The sequence below is a fragment of the Coenobita brevimanus genome, chromosome 38 (genome assembly GCF_032717465.1).
Source record: "Coenobita brevimanus isolate Jiangsu-jjx chromosome 38, ASM3271746v2, whole genome shotgun sequence".
Lineage (NCBI taxonomy): Eukaryota > Metazoa > Arthropoda > Malacostraca > Decapoda > Coenobitidae > Coenobita > Coenobita brevimanus.
In genome coordinates this window covers 28451519-28476954 of record NC_136991.1, presented here as the reverse complement: position 1 = coordinate 28476954, position 25436 = coordinate 28451519, and the positions used below count along the sequence as shown (strand labels likewise).

The following is a 25436-nucleotide window of genomic DNA, read 5'->3' as shown; positions in this document are numbered from 1 at the left end:
ATAATTGTAATAAGTGTAACATAATGCAATCGTTTGTCGTTACATAATTGTTACATATCGTTTGTAGTTACATAATTGTAGTTAAAGTTACATAAAAGTTACATCTTGTTAATGCAACTGTTACATAAATGGTACATATTGTTTGTAGTTACATAATTGTAGCAAGTGTAACATAATGCAATCGTTTGTTGTTGCATAATTGTTACATATCGTTTGTAGTTACATAATTGTAGTTAAAGTTACATAAAAGTTACATCTTGTTAATGCAACTGTTACATAAATGGTACACATCATCTGAACTCATTGCACCTCAGCTGACTCGACCTCTATCTTATTTCACCTCCAACATTTCTCACCTTATTCAACCTACACTGTACTCTACTTCCTTAGAAAAACTACCTCCCTATACTTGCCCTACTGTCGTTGTACTGAATTACCCGTCCTCCCCCCCCCCCCCGAGAGGGCTCGGGAACGAGTATCGTTTTCATTCGGTCTGTCTTTCTGTTTGTTTGTTTGTGTCAGTCCGTCTTTTTGTTTGTTTGTTTGTGTGTCTGTCTCTCTGTCTGTCCGTCTGTCTGTTAACAACTTTACGCGAAAACTACTGGTGCGATTTTAACTAAAATTACAGAAATGATGGGCTATGACATTCTAATCACCTGATTAAATTTTGGGACAGACTGGGCCAACGCCCAGGCTGTAGGCCCAAGAAATGTATAAAAAAAAAAAAAGCAATTGCTTTTTCGCGTTAACTCCTCTCAAATTCGTCATATCGACATGAAACCAAATACTAAAGGTGCATCTTTCAAATCTGCATCCTATAACATGCCTCATTACATCTGGGGGGTCATTCCCCAGTTTGCAGTAGTGGAGGGGGGGTCAATGTTAGGTGGGTCGGGCCTAAAATTTCAAATGGGCATAAAATTGTTAGTTTTCACCCGATTTACTCCAAATCTGATGTATGACATCTCTAACTAGATATCCTGTTGTGTTATACGTCAGCATTAAAGTGACTGCCACGGACAGGTTTACTGTGCATTGGCACCACTTCCTGTTACTCAACTGTATCTACGAGTACATTTTCTGTTATCTCCAGCTCCCTCAGACGGCATGGGAGCCATTGCACTGCACTAAATTTCTACACACATTCCACCTCCCTTGTACTCAACTTCTTTACTTATTCCCCCTCCACTGCACTCAGCCTCAGAACTCATTACATCTCCATTGCCCTCATCTGTCATAAAAGACTTTGTAGTTACTTGTAGTGGAGTTTTCCATATATTAGACTTGTGGGCGAGCGGTTGTTATATTTGAGTGGCTTGTAAGTAGATAATCTTCTTTCCCATTTGTCATGTAGTGACAGGAGAGGTAAAGAATAGTATGGGACTATTTTTATTTGTCTTGGAAATATTAACAAGTCTGTCACACAGAGCGGAGTATAAAGTAGAGTCCCGCTAGCTATCTCTCTATCTCGCTCTCTCTGTCTCTCTCTCAAGTTGCCAAGCCCTTCTCCCTGCGACCTGTCTGTTGTAAGGCTAGCTTCTTTCTGAGCTCTCTTTCCTAAATTCTGGTGTAACAGGAGACGTATCACGTGTGTTCCTTGTGGGTGGAAAGTTCTACAAGCCTGTGTGTGAGTATGTGTGTATGTGTGTGTATGGTCACTAAGGCTTTGTTCACCAGTGGATTGCTGACAACTAACTGCATCATCTCCTTACTGGCCACTGTCGTCAGCTTTCCTCAGTGTAATTTGCAAGCTCATTTCCCATTCCCAGGCTCGCATAGAGCTGTCTATCTATCTATTTATCTATCTATCTATTATGATTTGTAACTACAATATGGAGTCCCAGTACATTGCTCGGTCACGCGAAAATGGCGTACCATCGACAGTTAATAGTTCTAACATATTAATACATATTATATACACATTATAATGAACTTATAAGCTAATTAAGTGAAAATATAATATTGTAAAAGTAACATAATTGTATGAATATTGTATACATATAATATTTATAGTAAATAGTGATTATTCAGTAATATTACATTTTAAACAAGTTGTATACATATTTGAATAAATGCATTAGAGTAAATTATTTAACTGTAATACAGTATGTACTTGGGTTATTGTAGTGAAATGCATAATTGTGTTGGCCTTATAACTGTAGTTACATTTTGTTAATGCAACTGTTACATAAGTGTCTTGGCCTTATAATTGTAGTTAAAGTTACATAAAAGTTACATCTTGTTAATGCAACTGTTAATTGGCAAAGTGTAACATAATGCAATCGTTTGTCGTTACATAATTGTTACATATCGTTTGTAGTTACATAATTGTAATAAGTGTAACATAATGCAATCGTTTGTCTTTACATAATTGTTACATATCGTTTGTAGTTACATAATTGTAGTTAAAGTTACATAAAAGTTACATCTTGTTAATGCAACTGTTACATAAATGGTACATATTGTTTGTAGTTACATAATTGTAGCAAGTGTAACATAATGCAATCGTTTGTTGTTACATAATTGTTACATATCGTTTGTAGTTACATAATTGTAGTTAAAGTTACATAAAAGTTACATCTTGTTAATGCAACTGTTACATAAATGGTACATATTGTTTGTAGTTACATAATTGTAGCAAGTGTAACATAATGCAATCGTTTGTTGTTACATAATTGTTACATATTGTTTGTAGTTACATAATTGTAGTTAAAGTTACATAAAAGTTACATCTTGTTAATGCAACTGTTACATAAATGGTACACATCTTCTGAACTCACTGCACCTCAGCTGACTCGACCTCTATCTTATTTCACCTCCAACATTTCTCACCTTATTCAACCTACATTGTACTCTACTTCCTTAGAAAAACTACCTCCCTATACTTGCCCTACCTTCGTTGTTCTGAATTACCCGTCCCCCCCCCCGCCCGAGGGGGCTTGGGAACAAGTATCGTTTTTATTCGGTGTGTCTGTCTGTTTGTTTGTCTGTCTGTCTGTCTGTTAACAACTTTACGCGAAAACTACTGGTGAGATTTTTACTAAAATAACGGGGATGATGGACTATGACACTCTAATCACCTGATTAAATTTTGGGCCAGATTGGGCCAAGGCCCAGGCTGTAGGCCCAAGAAATGTATTAAAAAAAAAAAAAAATACTTTTTCGCATTAACTTCTTTCAAATTCGTCATATCGACATGAAACCAAAAACTGAAGGTGCATCTTTCAAATCTGCATCCTATAACATGCCTCATTACATCTGGGGGGTCACCCCCAGTTTGCAGTAGGGAGGGGTCAATGTTATGTGGGTCGGGGCTCAAATTTCAAATCTTCATAAAATTGTTAGTTTTCATCCGATTTACTCCAAATCTGATGTATGACATCTTTGACTAGATATCCTGTTGTGTTATACGTCAGCACTAAAGTGACTGCCGCGGACGGGTTTACTGTGCATTAGCATCACTTCCTGTTACTACTTTACTCCAACTGTATCTACGAGTACATTTTCTGTTATCTCCAGCTCCCTCAGACGGCATGGGAGACAAGTGGTATTGCTCAAGAAATGACATAGAGAGGTGTGTGGTGCCATATGGTGCGCAAATGAAAGACTTCAGAGGTGTGTGATGCCATATGATGCGCGTATGAAAGACTTCAGAGGTGTGTGGTGTGTGGTGCCATGTGATGCGAGTATGAAAGACTTCAGAGGTGTGTGGTGCCATGTGATGCAGTATAAAAGACTTCAGAGTGTGTGGTGCCATGTGATGCGAGTATGAAAGATTTCAGAGTGTGTGGTGCCATGTGATGTAGTATGAAAGACTTCAGAGTGTGTGGTGCCATGTGATACGAGTATGAAAGACTTCATAGCATAAGGGAAATGGTTGCCTAGTCTATACTCAGAATCGGAAACAGACTAAACAACAAAAAATCATACCTTCACCCATCCTCTCTACTTTTCGTACTTCATTCATTTTCCATTCTTAACCTTCTCATGATCAGAATAAGTCTATCATTCTATTCCAGATAAGGTCGGGCAGTCTTTTTCCAACTAAGAGTGAGTCATAGAATCACGAGTATACTGCCATCAACAACCCTCCAACAGTCGGGTCGGGACTGCTCTAGTGTTATATTCCATTTAACGACAGACCATAGTTTTTAGCTGAGAGTATCGACAAACTCCTCATGGTCGCGACATCTCCAATATGGTTACAGGGCAAACGCCAGACGATTTTCTTCAGTTAAGAGTGTCATAACAACCTACGAGTGTTTAACTAATCTATCTCCCCCGCCCATCCCATCCCCAGAACCGCCTGTACGCTGTTGGGCGAACGTAACGAAGAGACAAGAGTGAAAAGCGATGACTGATTATGTACTCGAACTTCGTACCAATCCAGTCTCCATGCTCTCTCTCTCTCTCTCTCTCTCTCTCTCTCTCTCTCATGCTCGTACACGTCACGTCAATGACCTCTGTTGTTGCACTGCCATGATTTTTTTAAAATGTAATCAATCAAAGTCCTATCTCAGTTGTATTCAGCCTAGCGCTAGTGAATTCACCTTATCTATAATGTATTCAGCATCTGTACTAATCAACTTCCTCTTCTCTCCCTTTTTATTCCACCCAACTACTCTACCCCCCACCCTCCCCACAACACCCTGCGTCGGACGTGAGTGACGAGAAGGCATGAATGAGAAGCGGGGAAAGAGCCAAATTAACCTCTCCATACCGTTTACAGAGCAATCCACCTCCATACCTCATTTGCCTCCACCGTGTGCATTCATCTTTCACTATTCTCAACCCCTGTGGTATCTTCCTTCCAGTGTACTGCAGATCCACATTCACCTTATTTCCAATGAGTTTTCAGTGACCTTACCTCTACTGAACGTCTCCTACCTCCATCAAACTCATTGTCCGTACTCATACTACTTCCGTTATATTTATGCTATCAACATTGTACTTAATTGCTGTATTAAACTACTTCCTCTGCCCCACTCCCGTCCTTCCAAAACAACTCTACTAATTTACCTAAGCTCCCCCACCCCTCTCCCCCAGAACTACCTACACTGATCTGACTCTTCCCATTGAAACACCTGTACTAATCTACCTCCTCTCCCCAAAGAATCATCTGTACTAACCTTCCTCCTCTGCCCTACCTCTCTCCCCCAGAACCACCTGTACTAATTCTCCTCTTCTCCCAGAACCACTTGGTCTAATAAACCTCCCCTGTTCTACTCCTCTCCGGGAAAGCCACCTGTACTAATTTACTTCCTCAGCCCTACCCCCCGTTCCCCAGAACCACCTGTACAAATTTACCTCCTCTCACCGAGAAACACCTGTCCTAATTTTCCTCTTCTCCCCTAGAACCACATGCACTTAGTTACCACATCTCTTCCTAAACCACCTGTACTAATATACCTCTCTTCCCCCAGAACCACCTGTACTAATTTACCTCCTCTCCCCCAGAACCACCTGTACTAATTTACCTCTTCTCTCCCAGAACCACCTGTGCTAATCCACCTTCTCTCTCCCAGAACCACCTGTACTAATTTATCTCCTCTCTCCCAGAACCACCTATGCTAATCTACTTTCTCTCCCCCAGAACCCCCAGTATTAATCGATCTCATATGCCCTACCCTTCTCCCCTAGAGCCACCTGCACTATTCTACTTCCTCACCCCCAGAACCACCTGTACTGATATACCTCCTCTCCTCCATCCCTCTCCCCCAGAACCACCTGTGTTGGACGGTGGTGACGAGGAGGTGCGAGTGAGGAGTGGAGAGTCGACCAACCTGACGTGTCGTGCCCACGGCACCCCCACGCCGACCATCAGGTGGATACGGGAGGACTACAGGACCATCAGGCTCTCCAGTCAGATCCTAGGTAACTCACTGGCCCGAATTCTTGTTGATCTGGCAGGATTTCTACCACCTCTTCCTTATCGGTTTATTTCTGCTTCTGGTATATCAATATTTTAGTCTTTTTTATACCATGTCACTGTTAAAAGGAAAGAAGAGGCACGTAAAATAACACTAGGGTAAAACAGGCAAAAAAATAAAAATAAAGAGGTGTCTGAAACCTCCTAATGTGACAAAAATACTGTCCTGTAACTCTCACTGCTGTACCTCATACTAGGGACTTGAGTATACTGATTTTATGAATTGGCACCCTCGTCCCTACCTCGATAATAAATATAGTTATTGATTCCGAGTGTAACCACATTATCATCACTGTCTTGAAACTGAACTATTATTTTCCTGATCATCTGTACCTATCCAGCACACCCACTAGAAAATTATATACACGGATTCTATGCATAGCTACATTTTCTTTCTTGTCTTGATACCAGCGAATTACTTACACTGATGGTAACAAGAACCATATTCTCTCATTCTTGCTCTGAAACATCTCATTCCCACCTTGCTCTGCTTGACGATAGAAAGTTATTTTCTTATTCTTATACTAAGTACACACAGTCTGTCATTCTTGCACTAGGGCACCTAAATTGATTAAACAAGTGGTGCCAGGCGTAACAAACTTCGCCCAACAGCAGTTACTTAATTGCTGTTAAATACTGACTCGTTTCTGCCATTCAGTGTCAGTGCACAATTAAAGTCTATGGTAATGGCGCAAATGTTTTCAAGTTACGCCCTCAGATAATCCCTGATCTTGCATTTGACCTTTCAAGGTCTCTCAGGGTCAAAGGTCATGCAACCAAATGAAAGCCCTTATGAGACTTCCTATATCTTGGTAATAGTAAATATATCTATCTTCAACGAGTTTCGAGTTATATCCCCCTGAATATCCGTGACCTTGAGTTTGATCTTTCAAGGTTACTTATGGTCAGAGGTCAAGGTACCAATTAAAAATCCATATGGGATTAGTAAATCCCATATGTGGATAATAATAAATATCTATATCTTCAACCAGTTTCGAGTTATAGCTCCCTGAATATCCGTGACCTTGAGTTTGACCTTTCAAGGCCATTCAAGGTCAAAGGTCTTGGTGCGAAATGAAAGCCCATATTACAAGTTCCTGTATGTTCATAACAGTAAATATCTCTATCTTCAACCGTTTCCAAGTTATGGCCCTCTGAAAATCCATGACCTTGATTCTGACATTTCAAGGTCACTCGATTATCTCCAAAATTTAATAACTTTCTTTGGGGACCTGTGCCCACATAAAAGTTTCATGTAATTTTATTTAGCCGTTTTTCTGTAATGTTGCTAACAAACAAACAAACAAACTTGACCAAACACAATACCTCGTCGGACTAAGTCCGAGCGAGGTACCTAGTCTTAGGCATCTCTTCATGACACATTGCTCGGCCTTAAACTATAGAATGACTTACGATGATTTATAGCACGGCTAGTCTCAATCCTGAATTGTCACTAAAATTATAGCAATGCTAAAAAGCCACATCCTTCTTACCATGGAACTAGACAGAAAATCAGTATGACTCTGCCACACAGCATTCCTTGAGACTATGAGTGCTTAAGCCATTCTAAATACCGCCACACACTCTTGCCATCCTACTCTTCTACAGAATTTTGCAAACACAAAGAGTGTAACAGAGATATGTTGCTAGTGTTCTTGACGCCAGAGAAATTTTTAGATGATAGCAGAAGCACTAACTGCAGTAGACATACTTTGCTTAAAAGTATTGACGAAATTACTTTACATACATCCGAGGACCCAGTACGTCTTACTTGTCGTGAGTATGGTAAATTATTCAGGTTTTTGTTATTAGGGTTACAGTAGTATGCATGAAAAATTAATTACTTAAGGCATCACTTCAAGGCCCCTACCTCAAAATGGTATAATTATTCCCCTGTACAAAGGAAACGAGGGAAAAGAAGTGTGTGGTAATCATATGGGAATACAGGTTCTTAGTGTAACAAGAAAAGTATATGGTAGGATACTTTTTGACAGAGTTAGGGAAATAACAGAGAATTTTTTGGAGAAGAACCAGGGTGTTTTTGGATGGGAAAAGGTTGTGTAGATCAGACAGTCATCCTAAGGTGTTTAGTGGAGAAGTTTCTAGAGAAGGGAAAGAAGTTCTGTGCGGCCTTCATGGATTTGGAGAAAACATATGACAGAGTGGATAGACGTGGAATGTGGAAAATGTTAAGAATATATGGAGTAAATGGGAAGCTGTTGAATGCCGTGAAGAGTATGTATGAGGCCGCTAGGGATGCAATGTGTGTGTGGATGGTGAGCTGAGAGAATTTTTGTCTGAATGTTGGATTGAAACAGGGATGTGTCATGTCTCCATGACTGTTCAACCTGTATATGGATGGAGTTATAAAAGGGATGCAAGGTAGGGCAGTGGATGCTGGAGCGGCTCTAATGAGAGAGGGCAGTGTTTGGAAACTTCCTGTTTTGCTGTTTTCAGATGATACTGTATTGTTCAGTGATGATAAAGGGGAACTGCAAGGCGCGGATGAAATGGTGGGATGGCATGGAGAGGTATATGAGAGAGGGGTGTGAACTGGGAGGAGGGCTGCGTAATGGCAGCGGACACGGCGACGTGGAGGCGATTTGTTTGTGGCCACCTCTTACGGGATTAAGGCGTTTGGCTATAGATAAATATATAGACAGACCTCAAAATGGTGTTTAAATTACTCAGGTCGTTGCAGAAGTGGTGCTGGAGGCTTTCCTGTAGGTAAATAAAATCGTCTGGGGCTTGTCCAAATATGATGACAAAATACAAGTGCATCAGAAATGGATATGGACAATCATTTCTCAAAAATCCTTGGAGACTGAACTTCGAGGAGAGTGCTTAAAGACATACTACCTCTTCCTCTAAATTGGCAAAGTATGTATGCCGAGCTGAGAGTAAGAGAGTGGATCTACGTAAGGACCTTCATCCGTCTGTGTGATACGGCGGTGTGGCTTTAGTCTCGCCAGCATAACCTTGTGGAGGCGCATTACACACAGTCTTTATGGTTACTGGAGCTGAGTGCACTGCTGGAGTTAGGATAGTTACGCACACAGGGGTTGTCAGAAAGCAAGAATGCAAGCGAGCAAGCCAGGGATGAAATTTCACCAAACTGACACCCAGTTCCTTTGAGAACAATCACGAGGAAAAGTTCGACGAAAATTCCCTATCGGCTTTGTATCTTGACTTCAATACATCTCATTCTTCCTCGAACGACAAAGAGTAACCCTCCTTTTCATATTCTTTTACTTTGTTCTTCATATTGACTCCTTCCCTCCTTCCTACATTATAACTGTGGGCCTCACAATGCCTCCTTCCTTCTCGTACTCTTTGTTGTGGGTTTCATATTGCTATCTCGGAAGAAAAAAAGTGACACCTTCCATCGCCACAGCTGGTAGGAAAGTGAGGCCAACTTTTGATTGTGATGGCACTTATGATCTGTTTTGAAGCAAGAACAAAATGTATACGAGAGGGGAACGAAATACTCCAGGAACTGATAACAAAAATTTTATTACAAAACTTACAGCAAATCTATTTTAGTTCCCTTCAGAGTATTCCCCTTTGGACATTATACACCTGTCCCAGCACTCTTCCCATTCCTGGAAACACTTTCTGTAGATGTCTTATGTCACCCTGTCCAGAGACTCCTGCTTTTTTTTTTTTCCCCTGTATTTCTTCTGTGCTGTCATATCTTCTGCCTGTGAGCTCTAACACAATCTTGGGGAATAAGAAAAATCACATGGAGCCAGATCTGGCCGGGAGGTGCGGAGCAACAACGATGTTGTTTTTGGCGAAAGAATGCTTAACTTGACAACGCGGTGAGTGATGGGGCGTTGTCGTGATGCACGAACTATTTCTGGGTGCGTCACTTCTCTGGACGCTTGGCCTAATGTTCTCTCGTAGATGTCTAAGCAAGAAACGTCTGTGGCCTCCACTTTGTAGTTCGTCAATAGTGCCACGACGATCTTCCAGGATTGCCTGTCGAATTTTCTCGATGCTCGCATCTGTTCCAGAGGTCGAAGAACAACCAAGACGTGGAGAGTCTTGGACTGACATGTTGCCTTCTTATAATACGCGTACCATTGGTAGACTTTTTTTTTTTTTTTTTTCATAGTTTGCTCCTGGAAAGCTTGGTAATACATTGTTACTGCCTCAGCCGCGGTTTTTCGGAGGAAAGAAAATAATGCACACTCATTGCTCATTCAAATCTGCCATAGTGGAGTGATGACGAAAATAGTAAAGTCACATGCATCAACAAAGAAAAAACACCAGAAATACGGACTCGACCCTCTCAGTGCGAAGTCATTTGATAGGATGATTCACTCGACTGAAAGCTAGTGGCGCTTACCGGCGCAACGGGAACCATTTCTTTTTCCCACGCAATCGCTCTATTCCGGGAATTTTCGGGTTCTACCTTGCATACTTGTGCTGAAAGAGTCTTATTCCCAAAGGCAATTGGTATGCAAGAAAGCAAGAGTTGAAATTTACAAACACATTTACGATCAGTTCCCATTCATAACTATGAATTAATACTGTAGTTGGAACGCGAAAAATGACTTGCACCTAAGCTGGAACAAAGCAATGAAGCCAGGATTCAGATTCACTAATAAAACTTTGATACGTTGCGGTAGGAAGAGCAAGAGACAGGAATATTCTGTATTCTCTCATTCTTGTTTTTCCTACAAATAGTGGTTGGGACAGTGAAAAGATCGTATTTTTTATTATCTTAACCCAGGCCTTAGCCTCCACACTTTCATTACTGTCACGCCAGTCAGATATTCAAGAGACTGAAAGAATGCTATATAATGATGTTTGTGGATATGCTGCGTGCAGACTGTACAGTATGCCATTATTTAAACCAAGGACAACATCCATGTGTAGCAGAGGTGTAGAAGTTCAATTTGTACACCCAACAATCTTGCAATAATAATGCCAACAACATTAATGAATGATGTCACTAGTTATTAGCTGAAACAGCAGAGTTATTGCCATGCATGAATGTACGAAGTAGATGGAAGGTGTTACTTTTCTTTTTTTTTTTTTTCTGAGGAAGCAATTTGAAACTCACGACAAAAGAGAACGAGATGGAAGAAGGCACTACAACGCTTCACAACAATCTGTCTCAAGTTTATATGTGGCATACCGTAGGTAGAGCTATAAACAAATACTCGCTAACACTTCCTTGCAGGCTTTGGGGACTGAAGTGTTATATGACATGATTCATGGATAGCAATACATATCACAGAATATGTGAGCATGGGAAGGGAGGACACCCTCTGACATTCATTGAGGAATGAGAAATATGGAGGTAGGACGCAATGCTGATACGGGATTGTCTGTTAACTTTTGCTCGTGTCAGTCCGTACATACGGATACCAAGACTAATAGCCTGGGTGTGTGTTTAGTTGTGTTGATCAGTATTACGTCACTGACTCGAAAAGTGGAAGTTTCCTTAAGTACAAGATGAAAAGAAAGGATGAAAACAATGTAAACGTAAGTGACCATTGCGAAGAACATTATATAAATGTGGTGTAGTGGATTATGAGATAATATTATTGAAAGATACAACCCACCCCACTTCCTGATCTCGAATGAAATGTTAAAAAAAAAGAAAAAAGAAAATGTGGCCGTGTGAGAAGCTCGTAAAATGTCTACACCCACATCTTGCCAGAGGTCGTATACTGTATATAATCGGTCATTAACAATTTTCATGGAAAGAAATATTTCATAAAAGTTAACTAGTAGCCCAGATATATATATATATATATATATATATATATATATATATATATATATATATATATGTGTGTGGGTGTGTGTGTGTGTGTGTGTGTGTGTGTGTGTGTGTTCAATTCAGTATTTTAGCCCTTTTGCGCCCCGTGTCCCCACTATGGGACGGAACTGGGCATTTTCAAAATCAAATAAAGAAGGGAACCCCGGGGTAGGGACTATGAGCTTCGCGACTAAGAGCCGACAGGCGGAGGACGGTACGCCTAGCACCCTTCCAACAAAATCCCTCACACAGGAACTCTGGGAGTTAAGAGGTTAAACAGTGACAAATCTAGTAGTTTCTTTAACCCCTTTGCGCCTCGTGTCCCCAGTATGGGACGGAGCTGGGTATTTTCAAAATTTAATAAAGTAGGGAACCCCGGGGTAGGGACCCATGAGCTTTGCGATTACGAGCCGAGGGGGAAGGGTGGTACCCCCAGCACCCTTCCAACAATATCCCTCGCACAGGAACTCTGGGAGTTAAGGGGTTAATTTGACTGTGAACTGTTGGCAGCTGCATGACTGAAGGGAAGAGTATACACAAGCAATCTTACTTGAAAGTTAGGCTTATAAGTTTATAACTACGGGTGCAGATTTAACTACCTTTGTTTAGAAAAACGGCGGGCGAAGTGTTTACTTCTTTTCTTCCCTTTTAATAACGTCTTTATTTTTGCTGCCTCCAGACAGTTATAAGCAACTTGAGAAAGAGTGATCGTACTGACAGGATAAACATCTTTCCGCAACAAATTCAGTCGTTAGATTACAAGAATGCAATAAAAGACACATCCTTGGGCTAGAAAGGCTAATAACCACACATCAGTAACGTATTAAATATTTCATTCTTGCTTCCTTCAGATGATTACATGGAACCAAGGAGTGGCTTTTCATACTAGGAGGGTTAAATACAGCCTTATTAAATACCTCAGTACGAGGAAGATTTCTACGCTGAATTAACTACTCATAATGGTCGTTTCTCTCTCTCTCTCTCTCTCTCTCTCTCTCTCTCTATCTATCTATCTATCTATCTATCTATCTTTATTATTTTTTCTTTCTGACAGACGATTTTATTCAGCTTAGTGAGGCTCTCTGGTAAAGAATGGGTTAACTGCAGGTGCGTCTTTAACCCAGGCATTAGGTAGCTTCTGGCCTCATAATGTCGCAGTGTTTGTTGTTTACAGCTTCTCTCGCTCTCTTGCTAAAAATCCACCCGGACTAAAATTCCCGGGGCATGCATTTTCAGTTTTTTGTTCTTTTTCTTTTTTTCCCTGGCTGATTAGAGGGGAAATAATACAGATCGTTCTTTTTTTTTCTCCCTTTCCGTTAACCAAGGATAGTACGAGGATAATTGTATCGCTTCTGTTATCATCATCATCATCATCATCATCATCATTATTATAATTATTATTATTATTATTAATTATTATTATTATCATCATTATTATAATTATTATTATTATCATTTATTATTATTATTATTATTATTATTATTAGTGTTAGCAGTAGTATTAATAGTAGTAGTGACAATAGCAATAGTATTACTGGAAGTAGGTAGCAGTTGTAGTAGTAGTAGTAGTAACAACAACAATAATAAAAAAATATTCACTATTTTTTTTTTGGGGGGGGAGGGAGGGATTTACGCCGTGTCCCCTTTCATCGATAAGAACTAAGGCATTGCCACTGGGTAGGGAACTTTGGTTTTTGGTGCGTGTAACACTTTATGACCGAATGCCCTTCCTGATGTCTACCAATGACCCTTGGGTGGACTCGAACCTCCGACCCTTCGGTCAGAGCGCTCTAAACCACTGAGCCACGGCTGCTACAACCAGCTAGGTGACAGGAGAGTACTACCTCTCCCGGCATGGCAGCTTACCCGGGAGCGGCGCAAACTCACGACTCTGCAGTCATGAGTCAGACGCTCTACCACTGAGCCACCATTCCCCTAATAATAATAATAGTAATAATAATAATAATAATAATAATAAAAATATGGTAATGATTCCAAGTATTCAATGGGTCTTTAAAGAGAATTTTCTATACTAGGAAGATATACTGACAGTGTCATTCATGCATTGTAAACACTAACTGAAAGGCTGGAAAAATCGTGCGGTAATAACGCATAACCGTACTCCGGGCATCGACTCTGAAAAGCTCAAAAGTCCCAGCAGTTTGCCTCCGTGCCACTCGCTTTTACATGCCACCACTTCGGTACTAACATCAACCGTGCGTGCTGAATACATGCAATACATGCAAGGGCTGTCTCATTCATGACAAATGTAATAATATTAACGGAAGGTGTTTAATACAAGTCAGAGAGTTTGAGAAAAATCATTAAAGCGTGCTTTAAAGAAATTCCCACCGTGAATGCAATATACGAGTACCTTGCCTCAACCCGGGATTGAACGCCCTTCATTTAAGACACTAACCCACTTCTCACACAACCTGACCACCACCTCCCCCGTTTGCTTTTCAGTACCTCAGGTGGTGGGTGATATCCTACGACTGCGTGAGGTGAGCCCAGCCAGCGCCGGTGGGTACCTGTGCATCGCCAGCAACGGTCACCCGCCCTCCGTCAGTAAACGGGTCAAGGTCAAAGTGGACTTTCCCCCAGAAGTTAAAGGACCTAAGTCAACCATGTGGGCGTTACCTGGGACCACCATCAGCCTCACCTGCCTGTACGCCGCACACCCGCCCCCAAGAGTCATCTGGCGGAGGGATAACTCATTAGGCTCACAAATCCTCAGTCAAGATTACTTCACTATTACTCCTCAGGACGGCCATCCACCGTACACGTGAGTCACAAAGCTGATCATCGCATAATTAGATGCTTAATATATTTCGCTATTATATTTCAATGCCATCACACAAAAGTGCTAGCCTACTTATTATTTAAATATCAAGTGTTCCATATTTAATGAAATAATATTATAATGTTTACTTACGATACAGAACAAATTAATCGTCCATCACACTAGTCAGATACACACAATTCTTATCGACTCTCTAATCTCTAAGCGTCACACAAAATTGTAACTCATATATAAAGAACATCACTTTTTAAATGGTTTCAGAAATATAATTTTTAATCATGATAGCGAACTACTAATGGTAGTTTGTTAATCAATGTTGACAATGTTAGCTTACCAGCATCAACAAACCACAACAAAACTGTGGACTGTACCACCACTACTATTCAAGTACAAATTCATACACACAAAAATTTCTGGACCACTATATCTCGTTGCGTATCAGGAACAAAACCACCACATAAAACTTTTTACTGTACCGTCACTCCTCCTTGTGTTTCAGGCACAATATGACACTTCACATGAGAAACCTGGTGTCGTCAGACTTCGGGCTTTATACCTGCCACGTTAAAAATTCTATGGGTGAAGCTGAGGCCAACACCATCCTAAAAGGTGAGCCATTGTATACATGAGAAAAAAATGCTGTTCACTGCTAAGACGATGAATGATAGTAGCTGCGTATTACAGGCATTTTTCAGATGCGTATAGATAAAAACCTGCCTTAGTTGGGGCAATTTTAGTAAATTTTCGCTACGCCAGACGATTTCATTCAGCAATGAGTAAGACACAAGAACCTGAGAAAGTTAATACTGTCATCAATATCCCTCTAATGGTCGGAACAACTTTAGAATTCTATTCTAGGTAAAGGCAGACGATTTCATTCGGGAGAAAGTAAGTAATGGAAGTCTAAGTTAAATTACCAGCTTATGAGAATTTCAAACCTGGGCAGCAGTGGCTAATCATGAATCCAAGGACCTCACAGCTTTCCTTGGTATCAATCAGAAGTGTGAGGATTTTGAATGTAAAAAAAAAAAAAATCCTCAAAATCATGTATAGTTAAGGTTACTATTAACATTACACTATCTTGAATCTGTTTAAAGGTTGTACAGTATAGTATGTGGCAATGGAAATTTTGTAACACCTCGTCCTCAGCGATTTATACATCAGGCACATAGCATCTCAATATCATGTCGTATGTTACTAATGCAAACTAAGCTGATATGAAGACACAGCATACAAGAATACAGTATGTCAAGATGAAATATGAAACGCAACTGGCTAAGGAAGAAGTACTACGAGGGCTTCTGTGACGCTTGGAACACGGTTGGTAGTCTTGTTGCCTAACCAACACCTAACAAGAGAGCAGGCTGGAGACAAGCTAGGTTAGTTCGGACCGCAAAAGCAATGCAACAGTCAACAGACTCTTTACGCAATGCTGAATTCTTGTGAAATATTTGTAATTAGCAATTAGCAGGAATTGTCCTTCGTCATTTCTGAACCTCAGACGTGTAAAGGAATAATTCATATAGACTTTGCACGCAATTTCCAACAGCCAAACAAATGAAACGGGGACAAAATTTTGCCTACTATTTCATTGACTCTACATCGCAAACAGGGCATGTCAGTCACTCTCCTCACTTAAATATGGCAAAAGAGTAGTCTGTGGAATGAGAAACATACCAACCCTCTCCCAGCTAAGGAACATTAACCAGCAGATAAAAGTGAGAGGGAAAAGAAATGACAAATGTATCGCACCCCTGACAGCACAGTAACACCAAGCAACACTATCTCTGGATAAGTAGTAACCACCACAATAACAAATATATACAGCTATAACGACGTTGAATTTGAGCCCCACTGAACGTGGAGAGTCCACGGTCAGGCTATGAACACGTAGCATACTTTATCTCCCTCACTATCTCCTGAAAGGAGGATGGTGGGCTGTAGGAATAGGGCAGTTTCAGCCTGCAGTCCACCGAGTTAACGCCCGGATCAGCCTGGGGCCACAACCATCACCACCACCACCACCACCACACAACAACAACAACAATAGCAACAATCTCTTCATTGTGATTACATTTTTTCTGCATGGTGACTTTCAGGAGCAGTCTCGCCCATCTTTTTCTCACTAACGACTATCGGATACAAAACGTTTCACTCCCGTAGAGTTAAGCGACTTCAGTATAACCACTTTACGCCACACCACAACCTATACCACCGTCTCGTAACATACTACATAAAATAACCTTCCCACACCGTACCATACCAAGGTCATTAACCAAAGAAACCTGAAATTTCTCAGTCCAGTACTTCTGTACTTGTTCATTTTGCTGAGGCTCTCACCGGATGTTTTTTGTCAGAAATTTCGAGGGTATTCTTCTATTAAGAAACCAGAGGTTAAAAGTAAAGTAATGGGAGTCTCTTTGAATGAGTGGGGTATAAACTGACACCTTAATTCACCTATTATTATCTCCTTTATCCAAGCTAGCTCCCCTTCATTTGGCCAAATCTTGAAGGATACTTAGCAAAGTAAGTCGGATTGACTGATATTGACGGGTTTGTGGTCTTGGTTGGGTTGGTGGCTGAATCGGTAGAGAGGCGGCTTGCAGTCCTAATGGACCCAGGATCGAATCCCGGCTGGGGCAGGGAACAGTTTCAGGATATGAATTTCCTAAAAAGCAGACTTGCCTGATCTACCAGATGACCCGCCGACATGTCGTAAAAGTACCCCAGCTAATACTAGTACACCAGTCCTGTATGAGACAGCCCTAGCATGTATTCAATATGGACGGTGAGTGTTAGCGCCGAAGTGGTGACATGTGGAGGTGTAGGAGGACTACTGGGCCTTGGGATAAGCCACTGCCCCCAAGAAATAGGCCCTGAGCCTTTGCCCAAAGTCGGACACGTAGAAAAAAAAAAATGTGGGTCAACTCCAAACGTCCTTAAGTGCGGTATATACAATACTCTCCCGTTAGCTGGCTGACTTAAACTGAATTAAAAATGGTGTATCTCTGTTTCCTTCATTGGATTCAGAGATGCCAAACATTCTTTGATTACAATTACTTAAATACAATGAATTACTTCATGAAATATACAAGGAAGGTCTAATTTAACAAGTTAATCTTAGTTTTACATAAAAACTAAGGCCATATATTCATTTAGCTACGTTAAGATATATAAGACCCCCTTCCATTTTCCATATCACCATACCCTACCACGCATGTGCAGTCATTTACATGGAATATTTCTGTAATTATAGGAAATTAATACACGTATTTACATTATAATTGTCCATAAAAGGCTAAACACAGTAGCATTTAATTAATCAAAAATAATGACTATTAGCCAGAACACTAGAGCAAATCCCTGGGTTATTAAACCACACTGAACCTGCACTATACGTTCCCTGGTAAATTCCTCTGCTTTTTAACAAAGACAACTATATTAAAAAGTGCCCATATACCGCTACACATAGGACATCTCCTTCTGGGGAAGTAGTTTCCACAGATTGGGGGCTGGGCGAAAAATGATATGCTGTATCATGTAATATGACCCCTAGAAAGAAGATGTCTCCACAAGTCTCGAAAACCCTGTGTTGAGACCCTTCTAGGTCGCGCATCTTGACCCAACGGGTTGTCACCATTCACTATCTCAGGACTATTCGTTAACTCAAGGGATACCAATTTGTCGATGCATTTTTATGCTGACATGTCCTCTACATTAATTTTATCTTGACATGTCTCAGCACCCATTCCGAACCTGGATGTGTGGAAACAACCATAGCTAGTGGCCACTGGGATCTAGGTTAGTCAGTTTTCACTAAGACCATATCTTCTATATTTATTAAGGACTAATTACTGGCAGCTTGAACATCATAATATCCTTCTCTTATGTTTAATAGACAATCCACGTTCCCGTGCCTATTCCATGTGTCCAGGACCTTTTCAAAATATTGATTTCCTTTATGCAGATGTTGCCATAGTTCACCCCCCTCTATGCAATGGCGGGATCATCTACTTCCTCCTGGATATCAACACAAGGCACTGGATAAAGCCTTCTGCCATACAACATATGAGCTGGTGTCAAGGCGTCAACTGAGACACTAGTATCAGCCAGATAGGTTAAAGGTCTACCATTCATTCTAGCCTCGATTTCTGTTATTACAGTCCTTACCGCTTCTGTAGTGACCTTGATTCTATGTAAAGTTTTCTTTAGGCTGTTCTTCACAGTATCAATCATTCGTTCAGTGAACCCGTTTTGCCATGGGGCACTAGGAGCTATGAACTGAATGTACAGTTGCAGATTCCCAGGGTCGACTTAGCAATTGGGTCATTTATACTTAAAATTAAAGGTGATGCTCTAAAGAACTTGGTTCCATTGTAGCTTATTAATTTACCAGGATAAGACTGTCTTGCAGCAAATCTTCTGAATACGTCCAGGAATGTCTCTGAACTCGAACCTTCTGCCATTTCTAGATGGACCGCCCTTGTGTAAGTGCAAGTACACAAACATATATACACCTTACGGGGAGTTCCCTCACCCGTAACAGTTATTGCCCCTGCCTAGTCAATTCCGGTTACTCTGAAGGACCGACTTATATTTACATTATCCTTTGGTAAAGAAGGTGGTCCTGGACAGTCATATGGTCGTTGTTCATACCTCCTACATATAATGGAATTCTTGAGATACTTCTTTTCAACGTGTCTACTCCTAGAAATCCAATACCTTTCTCGGACTCGGGGCAATGAAGTCTACGGCAAACCTCCATTAAGAGTTAACTCATGGACTTCCTGAACAAGTAATTGTACAAAATAAGCATTCTTTGGTAACAATATAGAATGTCTAGTTTGGAAAGGCAAATCAGTCTCTGCTATTCTGCCACAGCATCTATTTTGATCCTTTCTGTCTAAGAATTAATCTAAATCTCGTATCAGCTTATTATCGCTGCTAGTACTTTGGCGTAAAAGGCCAAAAATCTCTCCGCAGTATTTTCTTTGCAACTTTTAACCCAATATTCCATGGGTTCACACTCCTCCAACTCCACTGGCTTATTTAAAAATCATACAGCTAATTTAATAGTGCTGAGTTGTCATATTGATGAAAATCTACTGATGTCGTATCACATTTTTTGGATCAGGTACTACAGAATCCAGGTTTGCAACACTAACCTCAACAATATTATACTGTTTCTGCTCAGGCCATTCTTTAGTAATAACCAAAGTAACCATTTAGGACTTTTAAACCACAATTCAAGAGGATCAACCTCTTTACTGTCGAGCCTTTCTAGAGAGGATCGGCTTGGTTTTGTTTGGTGAATACATGCATAAATTTAAATCTGGGTGACAATTCTTTTATAGTCATCAGTATTGAGGACGAAAGGAATTTTACTGTCTTCCTTTCCCATCCATTAAAGACAAATCTCACTGTCAGTCCATATTTAAATATCCTCAAAATGAGTGTCATGAGTGGTGGTTAATGCCTGGCCAATTTGGTTCGTGCTTCAGTGGAAGCCAATTCCATTTGAGGTAGGATTCTTCCTTTAACTGGTGCAACTCTGGCTTTGGATATAATATTTTTACTATAACCTCCTGTTGCACAGTAAGCTACTGCCCCATATGTCTTTGGAGAAGCACCACAAAATATATGCAAATGTGACTTCGTTACCGATTATTTGCCTGGGAATACATATGCCTGATGATCTTTCAAATTTCTTTCTAATCTGTTCCCATTGTTTAACATACTATCTCTATCTCTATCTCTATCTCTATCTATCTATATACGTCTCACCTAATTCAGTGTCCAAGTCCAACGTTTCTCAACATGTTTCTTGTACTCAACACTTGCCCCTTAAAACTATGGGGCTGACCAATCCTAATGGGTCAAATAACATGAAGACCTGACATAATAAGAATCTCTTGGTGAGTGTTACGTCAGAGAACTTAACTGGTTTTAAATTTATTTCATCAACCCCCGTATCTTAGTTATGACCCAACACATTTTGAGTTTTGGGAATGTCAGTATTAGGTTGGTCCTCTTGTATTCTATTCCTTAAAAGTGGTAAATTTATAATCTGTATTCCAGCGTTTTAACAGCAAATTTGCCTATCCACATTCGGAATTGGCTGCTTCATAAGCCTTCAATGCTTCCGTCTCTGTATCAGCAACACCTTGTAATATGGAAGGCCTGCTCTATTTATGGGAATTTGGCATTCTCAAAATGTTGCTTCAAAGTGTTGCATGGTAGGAAAGGACTAGCACAAAAAACAAAGAGCACTGATTGGAAACAGCACGTTTTCAAAGAACTATCCATATTTTGAGGGTCCTGAGGCCAGAGGAATTTTGTATATCTCCTATCCCCTTCTCTCAATCCTATTCTGAGAAAAGCCTTATTAATGACTGCTGTATAAGCATAAGGTTTCTCTATAAATCTTAATAATATATTCCTCAACTTCTCTGTTAGTGTAGGTCCACAGTTTAGGCTGTCGTTCAAGCTTGCTAGTCATTTGGACGCTCCACAACTACTATTAAAAACTATCCTTATGGGAACTGTTACCGAGTCCTTGCATACAGCATGACGTGGTAAATAATGTCTATCTTTATGATTAAGAGGAATTTCAACCTCTTCAGTATATTTCTTTGTCTATTGATCCTTTATAATATTATCATATATTGTCAGATGTTCTGGTTTGTCTCAAACTTTCGTAGAAGAGAATTTATCTGAGCCTTAGCTGCTTGGTAATTTGTTGGTAACTCCGAATGGTTTAGCTTCCATGGTAGTCCAATCCAGTACTGTCAACCTTTAAATTACAGACTGATCATACAAGTCCACAGTTATATTTTCTTCAGGGTTTGGTTCTTCAGGATGAATTCCCACACTATCCAAGTCCCGTAATTAGTGCACAGGTTTAATTTTCTCATCCAATAACTCATTACTTGGGTAGGTTCTAAGTCTGCACCTATTCTAGCTACCATCAATGACTGTGTGGGGGTAACAAAGACTGAGTCTACCAATTTGGCCTGTCCTCTGGCTTGCTTTGGAAAAGGCAACTGACCCACAATAAGTTTACCTCCTGGACTCTTGAACATCTGTACTTTATCCTTCTTGAAAGTCCTATGTAGGAATCTTCCACAGTAATCTGACCCAACTATCATTCTTGGGGACCCACAGTATCTGATTTCATATTTTGTTTAGTAAACATTATCCCGAGGCTCTGTACACAATCAGAGGTTCTTTCAGTCCTTTGATAAATACGCTTGTTTCCATCTTATCCAGTACAGCTGCTGTTATACGGCATTTATACCGGCCAAGCTGTATTAAGAGTCTAACTAAGTCAAAGGATTGTGCTTCTTAAGTAGTTAAAAACCCTGTAATAGCTAGATTTACTTTGCCTATAACGGGTAACTTTAATTTTTCTATAGTATCAGCAAAAATGAAGGTTTTCTGTGCACTAGTATAAAAAAAAGTGCATGGTGATACACTCCTATTTTCTATCATTACCTTCACATCTGCAATGGAGCTGCAGCTTGCATTGTTACATGACTATCTGATTTTGCAACAGTCATACTGACACTTGCAGGTTTAGGAACCTCATGCTTGACCATTTTTGGACACAAAGCACTATGATGATTTCCCTTTTTTTACACTTGAACAAAAGATTTCATCTACTTTTACAAACTGTAGATGTGTTTTCTGAATTCAGACAAATCATACAACACCCCAATTCATTCAGCCTCACTATTCTAGAGGCATAATCAGGATCATTCTGACAAATTACAGTGTAATGTCGTTCACTACAAAATATACAAACTTTCCTGTCCTTTACCAGGGAAGTCTTTGCTTCTTTATTATCATCTGATTGTCCATTCTTTCTCCTTGGTAATTTCTCTTCATATTATAAGGAACTAATAAAAGTGACAACATCCTCTTTAATTAAAGGCCTACCTGAGACTGACTTAGGTTTCACAGCCAGTTGGTTAGAGGTCCTTTTCTTTACTTCAACCTTCGGTTAGCTTTCAGCAGGCTTCGCTGTTCCTTGCAAATACAGCAAGCTCGCCCCGAACACGTTCTCACCGAACGCGCTCGCAGTTATATGCGGTTAGTGCTGGGATACGTATAAGACAACGTAAGATTAAAGAACCATTACGAAAACTATAAATTTACGCAAGAGAGGCGGCCTTTGAAAGGCCATATCTTCGAACATCAGCGTAGCACAACGCACGTGTTGTTTTGATCATATGATCGTGTCCTGCTTTTCCATAGTACTGTATCTGTAAGTTAAATATTTACATTACTGTTCTGGTAAGTTTATGTACAAGTTAAAGTACTATTAAATAACGTTAAAGCAAGAAATAAAGTCTTATAACCAGTTTACCTGATAGGGATCGGAATATTGCCGTTTTTATTTGTTCGTTAAAGATTTGCCTTACCGATTTTCCACGGTACTGTATTTGTAAGTTAAATATTTACTCTTCTGGTATGTAAGTTAAAGCACTTAAATAAAGTTAAAGTGTTACATAAAGCCTTGTAACCAGTTAACCTGATTTATATGATTACCCATGATTGGCGGGTTCCGAGACAATTCTCCGTCGTCAATTCGCCGTCAGACAAATCCCCGTCAAAACATGGACGATTCATCGTCAGGACAGTTCGCACCCTGAACGATTCCCCGTCATTCTATAAATATACTTATTTCGCCTTTGAATTATATTTTAGCGTAACCCACAGCCGTCTTCATTAATGACGGCGAATTGTCTTGTTATTGTTGTGATGGCGAACTGACTTGACGACGAATTGTCCCGAAACCAATCGGCATCGGAATGTTGCCTTGTGTTTACGTATTTGTGTGTTAAAAGTTTTGCTGTGCTGTACTGTATTTGTAAGTTATAACTTTAAATAAATATTCTAACCACTTAAAGTGCTTCATATTGATTACCAATGGCAGATAACAGCAAAACACCACATTTAGGGAGTCTAGGGAGCAAAACAAATAGTAGTTAAAACTTATGCAGTTTTGCGTCGAAAGCGCCAAGGTTGGAACGAAACCCTCGCGTTAGGGGCGAGCTAGCTTTTGCAAAGTTGCATTGATACATCCTTAATCTCCTTACAGGAGAACTGATCTTTCTGATACCTACCATGCAATGCATCCCTGGTTCTAGATATTAACTTTAAGGATACAATTCTAGAAAACACCCAATCTGCTGCTTTTACATCTTTGTAAGTACCTACAGCTTTTAAATTACAACTCACTGCATTCCGGAATTTCTGCAAAGAATCAAAATCACGTTTAGAGTCTTCAGTAACAGGGTAATGACCTGCTCCCTATCTTCATAATTATGTCTACGGATAGTCAAAACCGCCTCATAATTATCCACTTCAACAGGCAATTCACTTAACAACTTATAAGGCATGCCCTTGACCTGTCCTAACAGACAGGAGAATTTACTAACCTAGGAGAGGTCTGTTCTGTCATGGACTAAGTATCTGAATTCATCCCAACAGGATTACTAATTCTGCTCCCTATCAGACTCAGGAAGCGTAATCTTTGGTAGTGTGGTTTTTCAACACGGGTCTACACCTCACGTTTCTGCACAAGAATGAGCTAATTCTGTTTCAAGCAACTCTACGATATTGATGCTCATCTTGGTTATTTTCAAACTTCGTACTTTCCATTCACACAGATCTTTATCATCTTCCTTCACAATAGCTGCTTCTAAACTGCTATAAATTTCATCATACTTAGTCCATGTGTCCTTTAAGATGTTCAAAAGACTTTATAATTTCTTTTTTGACAGTGGTATTTCCTCTATTGATTCCTTACTGTCGTTTATAGCTCTGGTTACCCATCCTGCCTTACCACTCATTAATTTCTTTAACAAAGAAAGGGACATTTTGGTTGATTACCTTAGGTGATTATCACAACCTTCAAAATTTCAATATTTTCAATTTAAATTTTGTTGATTGTGGGTAAAGTTTTAACCTTGTTCCCTGGGCTGTTAAACCGCTTGAGTTGTACTGTTCTCCGCATAAGCATAATCCCACAAAATTAACAACTTAATTTGTTACCCTGAGCCCAGATGCAGGTGGTTCTTCAATATTCCATTGGACCACCCATTAGCTTCTACCGTGTAGGCGTCCCTCTTACGTTCTATGTAATTTATGAATCACCCTTTACCTTGACGGTTCCAATAAATACCGTTAGCTTTAAGGGTTACCTGGAATGACTGGGCATTAAAATGAATATAATCCCTTTTAGCTGCATATTCTCAGCAACTTGCTATTTACGGCCCTGCTGACTAATTTTTGTGTCATAGCTAATTGGTGCATCATATGGTAGATTTCTAGGCTCGAGGAGACCTATGGCTACAGAAGAGCTGCACAACCCTTCAATAGCCCCAATCACAGCAATAATATTCTCCACAACGTCATTAACTTCCACATCCTCATAAATATCATTATCTCCCAGAAAATGGATGGTATGGTGGTGTTCCCAATCCAATGCTGTATTTAGCCATTCATCACTTGAAAGGGACCTAGCTTTTCCTCCCAGAGCCAGGTATTTACATTTTTCTGTGTCTGGCAACTCTACCATGCGCAGGGTCAGACTATGCTCCACAAATGCAACCTTAAACCCGCTTAAAGCGTCTGCACACATCTGTATTCCTCACTTGGGGCACCATATTGTCAGAAATTTTGAAGGTATTCTTCTATCAAGGGGTCTCTTGGAATGAGTGGGGTATAAACTGACACCCTAACTCACCTAATATTATCTCCTTTATCCTAGTTAGCTCCCCTTCATTTGGCCAAACCTTAAAGGATACATAGCTAGATAAGTTGGACTGACAGATAATGATGGGCTTGCATCTTGGTTGGGTTATGTGAGTCAAATCTATGCGTTCTTAATGCAGTATATACAGTGTTCTCCCGTTAGCTAG

At 40.2% G+C, this 25436-nt stretch overlaps 1 protein-coding gene across 1 annotated transcript in view; it reads left to right on the top strand.

Moving 5' to 3' along the window:
• Nucleotides 1–25436, top strand: part of LOC145396559 (lachesin-like) — a 189043-nt gene that overhangs the window by 136721 nt on the left and 26886 nt on the right. The window contains exons 2-4 of the mRNA XM_080269933.1: nt 5641–5874; nt 14172–14490; nt 15008–15117. Of these exons, the coding sequence (XP_080126059.1) occupies nt 5641–5874; nt 14172–14490; nt 15008–15117 (663 nt within the window). The remainder of the gene's footprint in view (nt 1–5640; nt 5875–14171; nt 14491–15007; nt 15118–25436) is intronic.